The sequence below is a fragment of the Miniopterus natalensis genome, chromosome 10, assembly GCF_054644295.1.
Source record: "Miniopterus natalensis isolate mMinNat1 chromosome 10, mMinNat1.hap1, whole genome shotgun sequence".
Lineage (NCBI taxonomy): Eukaryota > Metazoa > Chordata > Mammalia > Chiroptera > Miniopteridae > Miniopterus > Miniopterus natalensis.
This window is the reverse complement of record NC_142090.1, coordinates 46,159,519-46,179,093: the sequence shown is the minus strand read 5'-3', so window position 1 is coordinate 46,179,093 and position 19,575 is coordinate 46,159,519. Positions and strand designations below refer to the sequence as shown.

General features: G+C 37.7%; 2 protein-coding genes and 1 pseudogene across 2 annotated transcripts in view; 1 reads left to right on the top strand and 2 right to left on the bottom strand.

The window, feature by feature from the left end:
• DNAJC2 (DnaJ heat shock protein family (Hsp40) member C2) overlaps positions 1-2,790 on the bottom strand; it is a 35,022-nt gene extending 32,232 nt beyond the window's left edge. Inside the window, exons 1-2 of the mRNA XM_016219589.2 lie at positions 2,627-2,790; positions 183-373 (exon numbers count right to left, since the gene is read on the bottom strand). Coding sequence (XP_016075075.1) covers positions 183-373; positions 2,627-2,690 — 255 coding nt within the window. The 5' untranslated portion in view covers positions 2,691-2,790. The remainder of the gene's footprint in view (positions 1-182; positions 374-2,626) is intronic.
• A 2,744-nt stretch (positions 2,791-5,534) lies between these two features.
• PSMC2 (proteasome 26S subunit, ATPase 2) lies at positions 5,535-19,575 on the top strand. The gene is made up of 12 exons (XM_016219594.2): positions 5,535-5,664; positions 7,952-7,989; positions 8,355-8,436; positions 9,154-9,253; positions 13,742-13,873; positions 14,302-14,374; positions 14,745-14,840; positions 15,507-15,671; positions 16,890-16,977; positions 18,834-19,036; positions 19,133-19,229; positions 19,313-19,575. Exons 1-12 carry the CDS (start codon positions 5,595-5,597, stop codon positions 19,468-19,470), a joined length of 1,302 nt encoding a protein of 433 aa, XP_016075080.1. The 5' UTR covers positions 5,535-5,594; the 3' UTR covers positions 19,471-19,575.
• Positions 10,429-10,527, bottom strand: LOC148092254 (U6 spliceosomal RNA; annotated as a pseudogene).

Here is a 19,575-nt window from a genome sequence, read left to right as displayed (position 1 = left end):
TCCAGCAGAGAGTACTCTATGCCTAGTACTATCCCACTCAAGTCTTAACAATAAAAAGGTACTCAATTCTAGTTACCTTATTGAAGCATCTTAAAACATGGTTTATTAATGGAGTAATCATGAGAAAATTGCCTGTGTGTAACAAAGCATCTGATTGAACAAAGGATTCAGCTATTAAATACCTTCCAGTCCTTAGGATCAAGTGTTTTCAGCATGGGAAATTCTTCTAACTGTAATTCTTCATCTTCCGATTCCTCTGATAACTCTTTCTTATCCTCCAGCTCCTGAAAAGAGGCAGAAGCATTTCTGTTTCTCCTCTTAACAAAAGCTTCAAACCATCTTCCCACAGGTTCAACTTGACAGAGTGTTGAGGCTGTGATTGAAAGTGTTAAGAGAGGCTTCAATGTATTGCATGGAATAAATCTGTTTCAAGGCAATAAATAAGATCAAAACAGTGATAGCATCAGAATGTAATTTTAAAACCATCAACTAAGAAAATAGCTGCAATAATCCAGTTAACACTCGGGTTAGTAATAAATAATCATTTCCTAGTATTTATGGAGTATTCAATCAAGCTCTTCCAATGAGCTGAGAAAACAAAACATTTATCAATGTCGACAATAAACCAACACTTTTCTGGGGATATGAGAGGAAGGCGAGGAACAGGGAAAAATGTTGCAAACTGTTTTACTTTTAGACCAATAATTGTAATAAAACAATAATGATAATCAAAAAGAGCTAGCCTTGTCAAAAACAAAACAACCTTCTAAAAACAACTAAAAGTACTGCCCTAGCCAATGGTTAGTGTTGGTCCATGGACTGAAGGGTCCCTGGTTCAATTCTGGCCAAGGGCACGTACCTTGGTTGCAGGCTTGATCCCTGAGCCCAGTAGGGGCATGTACGGGAGACAAACTGATGTGTCTCTCTCACACTGAGGTTTCTCTCTCTCCCTTCCACTCTCTCTGAAAAGCAACAGAAAAAATATTCCCGTGTGAGGATTAAAAAAAATAGTAACTAAAAGTATCTTAATTATTAAAACCTTGAATTCAAATAACTTTAAAAGTTTTTAAGAATTCACTAGGATTGATCTGAAAGACAGTTTTCCAGCGGCTAATGGGAACTTACAAATACAACTGTGCTATAGCAGACCAAGCTCAATGCTTCTGGACTGGAATCAGAAGCGCTGGATTTTTGTCTAGGTCTGACCTTTAGTGGCCATGTGAAATGAGTCAGAGATGTCTTCAACTCAAAATGGGAGGAAATATCTCTCTTAAATGGTTTCTTCGAAGATTGAATGACAAACCGTGAAAGCACTTTGAAAAATCACAAAATTGTATAAAAGTAAGGTTTTATTATTCTTTGGAAGTGAAGGTATAAATCACTGTACATTTGTATATTAACATTTCAAAAAATGTAATTCAGATCAGGGAAAAATGTTAACATCTTAATTTTGACTTCATATTCCACAGGAAAGCAAAAAGCTGTACTTTGTTCAGTTATCAATAACTCAGAGGTAAGTATTCCCTTGTACCTAAGGCCATGCTTTTCTAAAAATAACTGACTTTTCATGTTTTAATTAGTTTAGGAAATTAAGATTTCCTCTCCCATGCGCAGGAGAGGATTCAAACAGTATGTTCAATAAGTACTATCTGTGAGACGGTGACTTTTTTTTATTTTTTTACCTAGGTATACATGTTTTTGTGTGTGTAGTTTTTGTTTGTTTCTTTTTTAAATCCTCACCCGAGGACATGCTTATGGATTTTACAGAGAGGGGACGGGAGAGAAAGACATCCACGTTAGAGAGAAACATCCATCCCTAGCCTTCGCCTATGCGCCCTTCCCCCATGCGCCTCGCGGGGGATCCAGCCCGCGCCCTAGGTGTGTGCTCTGAGGGGAATGGAACCCGCAGCCTTCCGGCCGACCAGAGGCGGCTCCACCCAACTGAACACAGCGGGAATGCTTAAGACCTTTCAAGCCTTTCCCTCTGGTTTTAAGATTATACATAGAGACTTCTATGAGCACGAATGCAACATGTGCCACGATACGTTGAAAACCACATTCAACAAGCGCCTATATAAGCGGCTATGGTAATTCATGTAGGTCACTGAAACGGGGGACTCTTTTTAAAGTTTACAATATCCACCACTGTCCTGGGCTATAAATCTATGTACCCTCAGTAGCGGGACAAGTTTCACTTAATGACTGTCTTTAAAAGTCTTTCTACACGGATCTCACCGGCAGCACAGGCAAAGATCTTTTTATACTGAGCATGAAGATCAGTGTCTGAGTTGCCATTTAAAAAACCAAGCCGCAGCAAACGGAGGGGGGAGAAAGGTGTAGAGCACCAGCAGAAAGGTTTTCGTACGCCCTCGGGCACTGGGGAGCTCGCAGCGGGCATCAGGGTACTGGAGGGTTCGGTCCCGAACTGCTCGGCCCAACCCATGAGTCAGCGGCCGCGAGAGGAGAAAACTGGAGGCAGAAAATAGACGCCCCCTCCCTCCCAGTCTGGGGAAGGATTACTGTACAGCAGGGAGCAAAAAGACACTCGTCACGGCCGCACACGTCCGGCAGCTAGTCGCCAGGGGCTGCTGAGGCGAGACGGAGCCCGGATTGAGTGGACACGTACCAGAGGTCAGAGCGTGGGTGATGGCGGTGCCCTGGCCCTCCGCAGCGCTCGGCAGGAGCAGCATGATGGTGCCGGGGCCAGCCCCGCGGGCGCAGCAGCTCGTGTCCCTGGCGGAGCGCGCTTAGAGCCCCACAGTTCTACCTCCCGGTCCGAGCCTCGCGCCTTGGCTCTACGACGCCCCGCAACCGGCGCCTGGAGACAACCAGTAACTACTTCCGGGTTAGACTTTTCGAGTAGGGGCCATTCCACCCCCTAGCCAGCCAACGTGTGCGGCAGGCCTAGTTCTTCCAGACTCAGTTCCCGCTGGTACCAAGACTCATAAAAGAAAGGTTCCTAGACGCATCAGTTCCCCGATAAAAATGATTACAAATTTTACGCCTCCAGGTGCAATACGTAGAGCATAATTTTCTAAAGCAGCTTTTACTATATTTTTATTTTTTAAGTTACTTATACTTAATTAGTCTGACTCTAACCACTGATTTTTCCAGAAGCTATACTTGCATAATCAAAATGAAAAAGATAAGTATTCTAGTCTGTACATTCATAGGAATTCTGTACATATACCTGTAATGCATTTGTATTTTCCTAAATAATAATAGCAGCTAACATTTTTTGTGTGCTGTTACTAAGTAATTTACCTGCATTATCTAGTTTAATCCTTGTAACATTTGGAGAAGAAATTCTTCTCTAGCGTTAGATTCTAATCCAAGGCCAGCAACTTTTTATCCTGTTCCAAAGTGTGAAGTTTTCTGTAAAGATTGTCACAATTACAGGACTCCGGAACTTAATTTTTTAATGTATAATAAAATCAACTGTAGTCCTATATGATTCCTTCTTGGAATGAGGTCAAAAGGAAGAACTAACAAAAGGAAAACAGTGAGTGAAGATTCACCCCCTTATTCCTCTATTCGGTCTGGAATAGGTCAGGCAAAATAGAGGATATGACGTGCCACTCTTTGGGAAAAAGCACCAGAAATTAGCAAATTATTCTCTGTGAATTACATTTTCACTGTTAAATACATTGAATTTTCCCGCATGACAAAATTGTCACTACAAAATTGACATTTCAAAAACTAAGCTAATCATCTCCCCTAATCCTCTTCCTGACTCCTTTCTTTATTAATGCGACTACTGTTAAAACAGGCTTTAAGTCTCAAAATAACCTGACTCCACTTTCCTAATATTAATTTTTTCTCCCACTTCCCCCATCCATTCTCACTATCACCTCCAAGATCATGAAGGGTACTTTTTTTTTAAGTGTGGTAAAATGCACATAACAAAAAATTCATATCTTAACCATTTTAAAGTGTAGTTTAGTAGCATTTAGTACATTAACTATATTGTACAATCTCCAGAACTGTTTTCATCTTGCAAAACTGAATCTCTATACCTATTAAACAACTCCTCATTTCCATTTCCCCCTACTCCCTGCAACCATCATCTTACCGTCTCTATGAATGTGACTACTTTGTGGAATCAAACAATATTTGTCATTTTGTGACTGATTTATTCACTTAGCACAATGTTCTCACAATTGTATTATGTTTAGGAATGATATTGCTTTGCATGTACAGTATATTTTATTCATCCATTCATCTGTTAGTGGGTTGCTTTTGCTTTTTGGCTACTTTGAATAATGCTTCTATGAACAGGAAATGCAAATATTTCTTGGCGATCCTACTTTCAATTCCTTTGGGTATATAATCAGAACTGGAATTGCTGGATCATATGGCAATTTTATATTTAATTTTTTGAGGAACTGCCATACTGTTTTCCGTAGCAGTTACACCACTTTACTTTCCCAAGAACTGTACAAGGTTTCCATTTCCTCCACATCCTCACCAACACTTTTATTTTAATTAAAAAAAAATGTCTTTATTGATTTCAGAGAGAAAGGGAGAGATAGAAACATCAATGATGACAGTCATTGATCTGCTGCCTCAAGCACGCCCCCCTCCCCCCAACCCCGGCATGTGTCCTGACCAGGAATCCAATCAGCATCTCCTGGATCATAGGTCCAGGCTCAACCGCTGGCCCGGCTCTTTCTTGTAGTCACCATTCTAATGGAGTATAAGGTGGTATCTCATGGTTTTGATTAATTTTTCTCCAGTCACTAGTGACATTGAGCATCTTTTCATGTGCCTGTGGGGCACTTATGTTATCTTCTTTGGAGAGATGTCTATTCAAGTCCATTCCCCATTTTAAAAATCTGGTTGTTTGCTTTCTTGTTGAGTTGTAGTTCATTATATATTTTGGATATTAACCATTATCACACATATGATTAGTAATATTTTCTCCTTTCCTGTACATTGCCTTTTCACTTTGTGCCCACTAATGCTCAGAAGGGCTAAACTCTTCCCCCAAACTCATTTCTTTCAAAAAAACCATGCTCTTTCCCCTGACTTCCTTGTACCAGGATGGTACCACTCTGCTTTAGTAGCAGGCTCAAAAACTGAAACCATTTACCTCCTCATCCCTAGTTAACTCAAATTAATGACAACTGCTGTTTACCTTCACTGTACTTGTAGATCTAGCCACTATTATTGCATATCTAATATACTGTTACTTAATGATAAACGTTATTTAAAGCCTCCACATACACTGTGAAGTAAAGGGATAATTAAAGCATACGTAAAGAAGTTGCCGAAGAGTACAGAGTAAATAAATAACTAAATCAGGATTTAAACTCAGCGACTGGGCCACGGTTGGTCTTGAAATCTGTTGCGCAAGGAAGCTCGGCCAGGCGAGGGCCAGGGTTCCATTCTCACGGAATTCTTCCTCCTTCCCATAACCACAACCCTGACGTCAGCGCGGGTCTCCCAAGCCTCTCTTCCGCCTCCAGTGCGCGGAGTAAAGCGGCCCGCCCAGCCGGCTCTACTTCCGGGGGGGAAGAAAAAGAGGAGCACCAACGGAAGCGGCTAAGGTGCTGTGTAATCACTCTGCAGTTTGGGCAGTTGGATCTTCTAAAATGCCGGATTACCTCGGTGCAGATCAGCGGAAAACCAAAGAGGAGGAGAAGGAAGACAAGCCTATCCGAGGTCAGTTGACTTGGGCAGGAGATCCGCGCCGGGGTTAGGACCAGGCTTCGCCCGGGAGGAGAGCCTGGATTCATGTCCGGAGCTCGGTACTCGCTCCCTTTTGTGCCGCTGGTGATTTGATCTGGGGCTGAGGCTGGGTTAACCTGCCAGCCCTTCCTCTCTCTCTCATCCCGCCCCAAGTTCTATATTCATTTTCCGCTGATCGACATTTTTATTCACGTCCAGCTCTCAGGTCTTGAAGAAGTCGCGCACCCTGCTTGGCCTTGCGGGCCGTGAAAAGTTAACCCCGCCTGGCCGTGCGTGGTCACCTGAATCCTCTTTGCTGTCCCTGCGCCCCCTTAAGTGTGACAGCTTGGAGCCAGGACCCCAAAACATAATTTTCTTTAAAAAAACATTCCTTTAACTAGATAATACACTTACATACATATAACTTAAAAGGGAGAAAAAAAGATACATTGACAAGTGCCTCATCCTTGGCCCCAGCCACCCACCTATCCACGGAGGCAACTAATGGTGCCATTTTGCGTTATCTTTCCAGACGTTTTCAATGCATATACAATTTTGTTTATATATTCCTCTTATTTTTTACATAAATGCAGCATACTGTACATCTTGCTTTTCAGTGTTTACATATATTAGGGATACGTTCATATCATTATATAGAGCCAGTGTTGTGTGTTTCTGCATTGGCATAGTATTCCAGTTTTCTGGGTGTAATGTATGAAATTATTATTGATGGACATTTAGATTTCTCCCATTCTATTGGCCACTATAAAGAAATGAGTAACCTCTTTCATATAACTTTCACCACATGCACCAACACAAGCTGTAGGATAAATTTTAGAAATGGAGTTGTAATTTTGATAGGGCCAAATTACTCTCCTAGACTGTACCACTTTTACCCACAGTGCATGAGAGAGCCGCACACCGTTTTCGTACATAATTTCTTCCCAGTAGCCCCTTACGTAGTCTCATCTTTATGCTATTTTCTTCTTTTGTTCCTTATAGACAATTTTAAAGCATTCTTATGGTGTTTTTTTCTTCTTTTCCCTTACTCTTCCCTTCCTAAACAACTTCAACCTCTCCTAGCAACCTTTCCTCTCTTTCCAACCTCCTCCCAAAGGAAGGGCATTTCCTTTCTACTTTCATCCCATATTCTGCTCTTTCCTTTGAAAATATTTTAGGGCACTGTAAACCTCAGAGGTACTCAGTCACCTAATGGAAAACTTAGTTACGCAGATTTAACATTTCATCTGTGTATTTGTTTGGGTATTATTCTGTAAAAGTATTAATAAATTTATCCCTTGGATACAATTAATGCCTAATGCGTGTATAGCATTTTATGATCTTCATCCATATTTTATTTGATCTTTATAGCAACACTGTGAGGATAAATTATTACCTCTATTTTTCCTTTTTCTTTACTCATTGATTTTTTTTGAGAGAGAACGAGAAAGAAAAAAACATTGATTTGTTGTTCCATTTGTTTATGCATTCATTGGTTGTTTCTTGTATTGCCCTGACCGGGGATTGAACCCAAAATCTGCTGTTTGGGGATGACAGCCTAACCACCTGAATTACCCGGCCAGCGTGTAAAGTCATTTTTTCTTAATTTTAAATTTTATTTTAGGCATCTTAAGGCAGTGTCAGTGGCTGATAACTACTGGATAGTGGAGATCTGGGAACCCATGCGGACCTTAGACTTTAATTCTTAGGGAAGTAATTCCTTTTTATATGTGCTTTTGCTATAAACTATGTATTTTTAGATTTAACTTTATCATGCAAGATGAACTCACTGCAGAGGACTTCCTTTCTTGGATGAATGTATTTGATGGTTGAGTTATGGTGAGAGAACCCTCTTCCAGGTTGCAGTCAGTCATCTTCTGACTGTGTCTCTCACATGGTAGAAAAAGCCATTATCTCTGTTTTTCAGATGAGAAAACTGATGCTCAGAGATTAAATGTTTTTTCCTAGGTTACTTAGCAAATGCTTGACTTTCTTGGGACTGGTGCCAGTTGTTTTGATTCTCAAACTGTTCTTTGGCCTCCCTGTTTTTATTGGATCACATCACTTTGAGACTTTCCAGCATCTGTGTTGTGTATTTTTCTTTTAATCTGTCTTCACCCAATTATCCATGATTCCAAGTACTGTTTGAAGGTTGTATTTATATCATCATTGCAACTTTGTACATTTTTCCTCACTCAACTAATGAGGTTTGAATTGAACAGAGAATTGTTAGCTCTAATTTCTTTTGTTTGAATCTCATGTATTATCTCTTTTCTTTCAGCTCTGGATGAGGGTGATATTGCCTTGTTGAAAACTTATGTAAGTCCTTTTAGTGTCTACAAAATACAGATGTTATATGTTGAAATAAGAACTATTATTGGTATTGCTCTTCCAGAATAATTAGAAGAGCATGTCTAGAAGTTTATAGTAATCTTAACTGAAATAAAGTTACCTTCCTACAGTTTCTATCTAGAATAGATCAGAGTATTAATATTCATGGTGTCTAAGTTTATACATTATTTTTATACTATTTGTAATTAAGTGTGGAACTCTATAGAAAGATATTTGAAATAATTTACACAAATGTTTTCTGTACTTGAAATGTATGAACTGTTAAATGTTTTTGTAGTTCAATAAATTGATAATTTCCTGATACTCTCATTAAACTGATCTTTATCTCCTAGGGTCAGAGCACTTACTCTAGGCAGATCAAGCAGGTTGAAGATGACATTCAACAACTTCTCAAGAAAATTAATGAGCTCACTGGTATATATATTTTAATTCCTGTTTCCTCTCTCTAAATGTAATATGTTAATTATATCAAAGGATTTTAAATACAAATGTTGCTCTTTCATGAATTATAGATTTTTAGACATTATTATTCTTCCTGTCTTTTAAGAAATTGGGTCTCATTTAATAATCTTTTACTACCTTTTACAAACAAGTTTAATTCTCAAGCAGTTAAGAAACGACATCGTCCTTTAAGCAAGGAATGTTTCTATTCGTCAAAGCCAAGTTCAATAAACTCTAATAAATAAGTTAAAGTTTCTTATTAAATAAAAATATGATCTCACATGGTATTGCTTGAAGTAAGTGGGCTATTGCCTAGTAATTTTTGGGAATTTGAGAAGTGAAGTTTTATAGTATTTTACCACAAAAAATGTCAAATAGGGTATTAAATTTTTGGCTTGTGATTACTTCAGGGTAGTGGTTTTCAGCTGAGGCAATTTTGCCCCGCCCCCCCTCCCCCAGGATATTTGGCAGTGTCTGGAGATATTCTTGATTTTCATAACTTGAGGGGGAGATGGTGCTAGTGGCACCTAGTGGCTAGTGTCTAGGTATGCTGCTAACTATCCTATAATGCACAGCACACTCCCACAACAAATTATTCACTTCAAAATGTCAGTAGTGCAGAGGTTGAGAAAGCTTGCTTTAGGGTGATGTATTACCTTTTAATGAATTTTGTAATCTCTCTTTACGTAGGTATTAAAGAGTCTGACACTGGCCTGGCCCCACCAGCACTCTGGGATTTGGCTGCAGATAAACAAACACTCCAGAGTGAACAGCCTTTACAGGTTGCGAGGTATGTCCTATGGAAATTTATTTTATCTATTACAGGCACTTTTTAGAGTCTTGGGTATAATGCGATAGTTCATAAAGGATTTTTATTCCAAATTCCAAGTAAATAAATCTTTCTACAAAAGTATTTGGGGTTAAAATTTTATGCCTTAAACATTTATTCAAGAAGTAGGTGAAGACATAATTATATAAAAGATTCAAATGATACAGAAAAATGCAGGGCAAATGTGAAAATCTTTCTTTCCATCTTCACTGTCCACTGCCCCTTTCTCATACATAACTACTGAAAGTAGTTTGGTCCTCTTAATCCTGCTGTATATCTTCCTATCCCTACATACTCCTAAGATAATTGTATAAAAAGTTAGGTCAGATCAGTATTCAGTATTTTTATAATTATGGCTAAGTAAACCCTTTTCACAAAGAGCCAAGAAGTAAACTGTGATTACATTTCCATTCTTGTACCACTTTTTGTTTTCCTTGTCATAATTGTCTTGTTTTTTCATTAGCCTGGTTTTGTATGTATATTACTAACTCAGGCCCTCAATTTTTCCTGATTGTCTAAATTGCTCTTCAAATGCACTAGGTCCATCAGGTTTTCCCATGTATACCTCAGGTGCGCCATCTGCATCAATATCACGTATTCTCTCGGGTTCATCTTCCTGAAGGCGTCATCCCAGCACTTTCTGCCCTCCTTCAGTTTGACCAGTTGCCCTTCATTCCTCTTGAATCACAATCATCCCATGACTTCTGGGGTTTCCCTTTGCCTCTCTCCTATTGCTTGTGTACCAACTCTTTTTGGTTTACTTTCACTCTCATTAGATGGGCTTTATTCTCTGGTAGCTTCCTAAAGAGGGTCATTTGGAGGTAATATTTTGAGACCACATATGTCTGAAAATGTCTTGACTGGTATAAAATTCTTCCTCCAGAAATTTGAAGGCATCGTTCCATTGTCCTCTGTCTCCAGTGTTAGTCTGAAGCCATTCTGATACCCAGTCCTGTATATGTGACCTGTTTTTCCTCTGAAAGTTGTAGTGTCTCCTCTTGTTCTCACTTGCTCTGAAATTTCATGACGTGTGCCTTGGTGTTGGTCTGTTTTCATCCATGGTGCTGGGCTCATGTCCTTCAGTGTGGCACATTTTCTTGAAACTATTTGAATAATTTCTTTCCTTTTTTTTTTTTTTTTTAATGGGACGCTTCATGAATTTGCGTGTCATCCTTTCGGAGGAGCCATGCTAATCTCTGTATTGTCCCAATTTAATTTATTTATTTATTTTTAGTGTCTTCCATTATGTTTTTTAAAATTTATTTATTGTTGACAGTGTTCATTCCAGTGCTACTATATGTGCTGCCGAATCGAGCATACTTTCCATTTTCTAATATCCAGATAACAGAAGTCTGAAATATAATAGAAGTCCTCTATCTTGAACTTCTATTATTTGGATATTAGGCCATCAGGATTGCTCCTCTAATGTACTAATCTTTCTCTCTTGCTTTTCTTTTCTTTTTTATTTTTCTCTACTTTTTATGAGATTTTCTTAACTTTGTACTTGAGTCCTTCTGTTGATTTTTCATCTATTACTCTTCTCAAGTTTTTAATACCCAAGAACTCTTTTTTCCATTATTGTATGTGTTTTGTTGTTTTTTGAATGTTCTTTTGGCATATTATGGTTGTCGTATGTTTTCATCTTTAAGCAAATTAATGGTAATTGGAAGGTTTGTTTCCTCTGAGGTGTTTTTTTCTCCTTGCTTGTTTGGTGTCTGTCCTCTATGCGAGATGTCTGGTAATCTTACTTTGGGCTTTGGTTTTAGTGGGAGACCAAAAAAGCTATAGAAGCTCTAGATCCAATAGTAAAGCATGTTGATTCTAAGTTTCACTATTCCGTGTATGGTTGGATGTTTAGCTGTGGAATCTTTAGTATCAGTATCTTTATTTCTTTTTTCTTTTTACTTTTTGTAAATCCTCACCCAAGGATATTTTTTCCATTGATTTCTTTTTTTAGGGAGGGAGAGAGAGAGAAACATCAATGTGAGAGAGACTACCCAGGTACGTGCCCTTGACTGGGAATCGAACCCACGACCCTTTGGTGCATGGGCCAATGCTCTACCCACTAAGCCATACTGGCAAGGGCATTGTCAGTATCTTTAGATCTTTGCATTTGGATGGTCATTTTTCCCAGATCAGTTGTTTTCAGTCTCCTGTTGTCTGTAATCTCCAATATTTTAGAAGAACAGTGGAGATAGAAGGCTGGAGGATTTCAGCAACAGGTTCACTTATCCTTACTCACTCTTTCCCTCTCGCCTCCCCACCCTCCTTATTTTCATTAAAGTTATCACCACCACTACACCACCCCACCTCTTGCCCCAGTATTTCTTGATGACTTCTGTTTTACTCTTTCCAGAATATTTTCATCACCCCAAAAAGAAACCCCATACCTATTAGCAGTTCCTATTCCCCTTTCTCCCAGCAACCACTCATCTACTTTCTGTCTGTATGGGTTTGCCTATCCTGGATATTGCATATAAATGTTTGCTCTTTTGTTTCTGACTTCTTTCACTTAGCATAATGTTTCAAGATTCATCTATGTTGTAGCATGTATCAGGACATCATTTCTTTTTTATAGCCAAATACTGTTTCAGCCTAATTACTATCTTCATTGATATTCTCTATTTAGTGAGATGTCCATACACTCATTAAGCCACTGTTTAAACGTGGTTTCCTTCAGTTTTTAAAAAAAATTTTATGATACTGATTAAAGTGTTTGTTTAGTAAGACCAGTGTCTAAGCTTCTTCAGGGACAGTTTCTGTGGACAGCTTTTTCCCTATGTATGGGCCGTACTTTCCTACTTCTTTTTGTCACATATTTTTTTGGTGGAAATAACTTTAAAAAATTTTTTTTCTTTTTAAATTTATTGTTGACCATATTACAGATGTTGTTTTGAGTAATGTAATATGTTAGATCTGGAAATCAGATTTCCCCTTTCCCCAGGGTTTGTTATCATTGCTGTTTTTCCTTTGAAATATTTTGGTCAGGCTCTTGTTCCCTACATGGTATAATGCTGCCTCAGACAGTTGTGATGTTAAATAATTGTCTCTGCTTGTTTTCAACAACTGCCCTGTGGGTAGGGGTATTAACACAGAGTGAGCTCTGAGTCAGGTCAAATAAACACAAGTCCTGAACTGCCAGACAGGCCACATAGTGACAGTTCTCTGAGGGTTGGGCTTCCTGCAACTCCTCCTTCCCCATTTCCAGAGTTGGGGAAATGTTAATTTTTGACTGTATTTGCCAGTGTTCACTTTGCTTTCAAGGAGGAGTATATTTTCGAAGGCCCCTACTTCACCATTCTGGAAGTTGAGGTCCCTGTATAGTCTTTACTTTTTCAGCTGTGGATTAAAAAATCCATATCTATGCATATAGTGTTGGCAGGATCTGTCGGGTAAAGTAGTGATAAATACTTTTTATATATATAATTCTACCTCCTGGTAGACCTTGGCTAGGAACAGGAAACAGAGTCTTTCACACAGTTATGCCTCAAGGACAAAGTATCTTTACCTTACTTTCTGTGCTACCTACATACATACCCCAGAGATAGTTTTGTACTTCCCTGTATTTTCTGTCACAACTTATGACATGGGTTGTAACATGAGTTCTGTTTTCTGTTTTTGTTTTTCTTCAGTAGACAAATAATATAGAAGAGGAAAGGCAGTAGAGTATTTTCTATATAGTGTACGCACTATTACAAATTTGCCTTCATTATGTCACACAGGAAATAATACATTTAAGTTAAAAGTAGCAACAACAAAAATGGATTTGAACTATAAACTCAGGAAAGAATGGAAAAACATTTATTATTTAGTTTAAGACAATGACTGTTTTCTGATAGGGAAAATAAAAAGGAGAGTAACTTGAGACAGCAGTTTTCAACCATTTTCATCTCATGGCGCACAAACTAATTACTAAAATTTTAGTGACACACTAAAAAATATATTTTTGCTGATCTGACAAAAAAAGGTATGATTTTGATTCATTCTCACTGGATGGCTATTGTTGTGTTGGCTGTTGTCTTTCTTTTATTTGACAATGTGAGGGAAAAGAAGTCAGTGCCCCTGACTAAATAGTCAGGTATTGCATGTTTTAAAAATTCTTGTGGCACACTGGTTGAAAATTGCTGACTTAAGATAGAAGTATCACTAATAAAGGAATATAGTTATGAAAATCAAGAAATTAGAGAACTTCCTACTGATGAAATATTTGGGTTTAATTTTCTAGGGGTATGTATCTTTTGAAAATTCTATGGCTTGGCTTAAGTTAGGTGGACCCTTGAGATTGAGCATATTCTATAGAAAAGGATCTTTTAACAGTGGCCCAGTTTCTGCAGTTCTAGTTTACACCTGCTCATTAGTGTGTTGCATGCCCAGGGGAGACTCTAGTTACTTGAATTCGTTATTAGTGGTTTAGGTTCCTTACTCTAATCAAGTCTTTTGCTGTGTTAGATGTACAAAGATAATCAATGCTGATTCAGAGGACCCGAAGTACATTATCAACGTGAAGCAGTTTGCCAAGTTTGTGGTCGACCTCAGTGATCAGGTAGCACCTACTGACATTGAAGAAGGGATGAGAGTCGGGTAAGATTTCTACTTACAATAAATACTCGTCTTTCATTAAAGATACCATGTCGCATTCACACCCTTGGCTTTCTTTTGAATGAGTGTACTTACTGGTTGCCATGGAATACCAAGGAATAATCTAACAGAGTACTACAGTTGAAGATCCTTTCTTGTGCACCCGCTTCCTGACCTCCCATCTTCCTCTTTTTCCCCACTCCCACTATGGCTTTTTATGAATGACTTCAAATGTTATACTCAAAGTAAGTGCAGAATTTGAGAGTTGAGCTTGCCAGTCTTTTTAAGGTAACATGGTGTAGGTGGAGGAAGCACTTGCTTTAAGATAGTTATGAGGTTTGAATTAATGCAATTAATGTGTATAGAATGCGTAATAACTCACTTAGAACATTTTTTGAATGTGTGAGTGAGGATTTTTTTTACCCTTTTAGTGTGGACAGAAATAAGTATCAAATTCACATTCCACTGCCTCCTAAGATTGACCCAACAGTTACCATGATGCAGGTAAGAAACTATGGAGGGAAAAAGAAATGGCATGACTTAGAATACAGCTGCATCCATCTCAAAAAAATTTTAAACTTTAACTTATAAACTGTTAATATGTGGGTATATATTGATTTGCCCAAATTTTTAAAACCATGTTTCAGTTGAGAAAGTCTTTTTTAGTCTTTACTAGTTTGTCTCTCATTTAGTATCATAAATAATATAGCAAGTGGTTCTAACACTGGGCAGTATATTCCATTTAAAAAAATTTTTACTTGCTATAAGTCTGATTTTTCTTTTAGGGTATTGGGTCAGCTCTATTAGATAGAATATTTGGACTAGTATGCAAAAGTCTGTGGCTATATGTTGTACATTTTCTTCCCTCTTTTAGGTAGAGGAAAAACCTGATGTCACATACAGTGATGTGGGTGGCTGTAAGGAACAGATTGAGAAACTTCGAGAAGTAGTTGAAACCCCTCTACTTCATGTAAGTAACTGAGTCTGTTGCATTTAAAATTTCTTTGTATGATAACCTTTTGTACACTGTGCACTAAACTTGCCTATACATAAGGTAGCTTTTTAAGGTTTATATTTTCCTTAATGAAAATTTTTGAGGGGATAGAGGGTCAAGGTATGGAGAGTTGGTAAGTTCCAGAAGAGAAAGCAAAAGGATTGAGTGGTCAAGCCTATTCATAAAAAGAAAGATCTTCTATTTTAAGTGACACAGGAGGTTGAGGTATAACTTTTAGCAGTATGTTAAATATATTATAGCTTATTGTAGAAGATACCGTGTGTTTTAATGGTATCAAGAAGAAATGAGCTTAAATGGAATCAAAGTAAGCTTGGGACGATAGAAAACTAGTATGTTAAATACCAGAAACTACTTTTGTTCTTTAAACACTGTAATTTTTTTAAAATTAGGGAAAAAAATTTGTTGAGCCTGGATAGTAGAAATGCCTTTAAAAGCCATTCAGCCTCATGTATTGATATGAGCCTAGTTTACATCTTATACCTTAGAATAAGTAAAGTTCGTATTTAGATTAAGTATATAGATTGTGGACTTAATAATTTTGGTTTAAATATATTGATGTAGAAGTAGTCTTATTTTTATTATACAAAAGTGATAATGATAAAAATTGTGTCTCCATCACAGCCAGAGAGGTTTGTTAACCTTGGTATTGAGCCTCCCAAGGGTGTGCTGCTCTTTGGTCCACCGGGTACAGGCAAGACACTCTGTGCTCGGGCAGTTGCTAATAGGACTGATGCTTGCTTCATTCGAGTTATTGGATCTGAACTTGTACAGAAATACGTTGGTGAGGTAAAGTAAATTGATTGTAATCAAAGAATATGTAGCTCTGTAAAAGATATATAAGGCAGGGATGAAATTAAAATGGCAGTTTCACATCAAAAGATTGAGACCCGAAATTTCTTGACTGATGGATTGTAGTTGTAGAAGCCACCAGCCTTCCCTTGTAGTCATCTGGAAATAAATAACTGCTTAACATTTCTTTTTTTTTAATCCTCACTCAAGGATATTTTTTCTTTTTAAACATTTTCTATTTTTAAAAATTTATCTTTATTGTTGACAGTATTACAGATATTTTTTCCATTGCTTTTCAGAGAGAGTAGGAGAGAGAGAAACATCGATGTGAGAGAGACACATCAATTGGTTGCCTCCCATTCGTGCACCAACCAGGGCGGGGATCAAGCCTGCAACCGAGGTATATGTTCTTGGCTGGAATCAAACTTGGGACCCTTCAGTCCACAGGCTGACACTCTAACCACTAAGCCAAAATGGCTAGGGCCTGCTTAAGATTTTTAATAATCATGCTTCCTCCTCAGAAAGACAACATTTTCTACAGATTTGGTTTATAAGAGAGATACCCCAGAAATGCCTGATGAATACATTCCAAAGTATGCTTTTACTTTAGGGCCAGCCTTTTATGGTCTAATGAGGAAGAGGGAACTTGGAGTGTCTGTCTATGTGTGTGTGCGTGCACACACACACACACACACACACATTTTTTCATTAGAAAGTAAGTCTAGGGCTGTATATATTATATCTGCAACTTTAATGATTAGAATACTTACAGTAAGAATTAGAAAAGGAGCTCTGGGAATTGAGCTATACGGTATAGTACTTTTATTCCTTGAGCAACACTTACAAATCAAATTCAGTGATCAGAAATGCCAAGTGATAAATCAGATGCTTTTATTTCCTCAAGTGTTACTGATTGAAATTGTGCCTTTATTTTATTTAACCTAAATGTTAATTTGACCTCTTTGGGTTTTATAGTTATTGGCTATTTACTAGGTATGGAATCATGAAATTACTTAAGGCTAAAAAGGTTAATTTGAGGCTAATTAGATTAACTTGATGGAATAGGTAACAGACTTCAGTTTTTTGGAAAAAGCCTTAGGTAATAATGGTTGAGAATACTGTTAGCAATATTGAAAAGTTTCGAGTATAACTTCTTAATATATTTTTAAAGATTTTAAAACCAACTCTGAATTAACAAATTATTTTTCTCATTAGGGGGCACGAATGGTTCGAGAGCTGTTTGAAATGGCCAGAACAAAAAAAGCCTGCCTTATCTTCTTTGATGAAATTGATGCTATTGGAGGTATGGATGGTATTTTAGAGAACTACTTTAGGGTTGGGATTCATGAGAGTCCTAAAGTAGTATGATAGGTTCATCTTGTAAAAGTTTTAATTCCAACTCTTCTGTGAGCTCTGGCACATTGGTGCCACAGATCTGATAAACAGTAGGGCTATACCATAAAGGAAAAAAGAAATGCTATATAGCATTGCTATTTCTCAAAGTCTTTGTACTTTCCTAATTTTATTCATACAACACATTTTCACACTTTAACAATTCCTAACTTGGGATACAGCTTCACTGGGGCATAATTTTATTGGTGGTGGTATTTCATAAAGTGTACATAAAATATTGCTACTGTTGGCTTCATAGATGTAATGAAATAGAGTATTAGCTGTGCAATCTAGACGAGTCATTTTAGCTATCAGCAGTTTGCTCATCTTATAAAGGGTATGATAATTCCTGCCCTGTTTATTTCATGGGTTTTTGAGAGCTTTAAAGTAAGTAATGAATGTGATAAACTTTGAAAACTAAACTGTTCTATAGGCCTTGACTATTGTTATAGTCTGTGAAAGTAATAATACTTACTAGCTGGAGAAGTGTCATATGTCCAGACATTTGTTATTTAAGGAACATGGTGACAAAAATGACTTGAAAATATAGTGGACCTTGTAACACTGTTTGGGGACTCTGATTAGGTTACTTAGAACTTGCTTTTATACTGGATGGATGTTGTTGGGTTTGGACAGCCTGTAGTTAATGTCTTCAAGTAGTTAACCTGAGCGTAGTATATTGATGCAGTGTGGTGACTCTGAAGTCATTTTTATAGTATTGTTGGAATAAGCCTTATGATGGATGTCAGGATGCTCTGAAGCTGTGCTTTCCAAAGTGAGTTGTGTATAAAACAGTATTAGGGTGCAGAAAGAAAATACTAAAATTTTTCCTCATATTTAATTTTAATCTAATTTTTTAATTTTTCATTTTTGTGTTGTAATACACATAATGCATTAATAAACAGTATGTATTTATATAATTTAAAAATGAAAATATATATTTGAAGGCTTTTTTTGTTTTGTTTTATTTTTGCTATTTTGGTTGAAATGAGACATTAACTGAGAGTACTCTAATGTATTCAAAATAGTGTGATAGTGTAAGTTATATTTCTACTGTATTATTGATTTAGCCTTACTGTTGGTTTATTTTATTTATTTATTTGTTAATCCTCACCTAGGATATTTTTTCTATTGATTTTTTTTTAGAGAGAGTGGGAAGGAAGGTGGGGGAGAGACAGAAGAGGTAGAGGGGAGAGAAACATTGATGTGAGAGAGACACATTGATTGGTTGCCTCCCCCACCCGCCCCCACCGAGGCTGGGGATCAGACCTGCAGTCCAGATACATACCCTTGACCAGAAATTGAACCCAGGATCCTTTGGTGTGCTGTGGAAGTGTGTGTGAACGCTCTAACCACTGAGCAACACCAGCCAGGGCTTTAGCCTTATTTTTAAGGACAGTTTTGAGAAATGTAGAAGAGTGTGGCAGTTTCTCACATTATAGGGCTGAAGTTTGCATTTATTCTGCTGTCTAGTCCCTGTGTACATTGTGTTAAACAATGGAGGTGTTTTTGAGTGATTTAAAAACAAAAGTTCCTTAAAGAGGATTCAAAAAATACTTCAAGGGATCCTACGATAAATAAATCTATGATGAGTCTTTTGAAAGATTCACTTTCTAATTTGTTTTGTGTAAAGCAGGCAGGTCTTGTAGGAGTTGCTTAAACCTGGATATTCAGTTGCACTGGGGCATGCTTTGAGCTCAGATTTGTAGTACTTTCAGGTTATGCATAGTGCTCCTGTGACTGGAGAGATCTTTCCTTTTGTCTTAGGGGCTCGTTTTGATGATGGTGCTGGAGGTGACAATGAAGTACAGAGAACGATGTTGGAACTGATTAATCAGCTGGATGGTTTTGATCCTCGAGGCAACATTAAAGTGCTTATGGCTACTAACAGACCTGACACTTTGGATCCAGCACTGATGAGGCCAGGGAGATTGGATAGGAAGATCGAATTTAGCTTACCTGATCTAGAGGTAAGAAAATAATTTCTTTTTTAGAAACAGGATTCTTGAAATTTTTTCTTCCTGTGATGTTTTCCATTGTAATAGTATTCAATTCTCTATTTTTAGGGTCGGACTCACATTTTCAAGATCCATGCGCGTTCAATGAGTGTTGAAAGAGATATCAGATTTGAATTGTTAGCACGACTGTGTCCAAATAGCACTGGTAGGTTGAAAGGTCTTGTTTATATTTGCTGGTCTGTCTGTCCAGGCTGCTTTAATTAAGCCTATTTTCTTTTTGCTTGAAAGGTGCTGAGATTAGAAGTGTCTGCACAGAAGCTGGTATGTTTGCCATCAGAGCACGGCGAAAAATAGCTACTGAGAAGGATTTCTTGGAAGCTGTAAATAAGGTCATTAAGTCCTATGCCAAATTCAGTGCTACTCCTCGCTATATGACATACAACTGAGCCCTGAAGCTTTCATGAAAACACTTCTTTTCATTGGAATCGTAAGCTTATGTAGACTTGTTAATAACCATTGCACACAAAAAAATAAATGGTTTGAAAATTGTA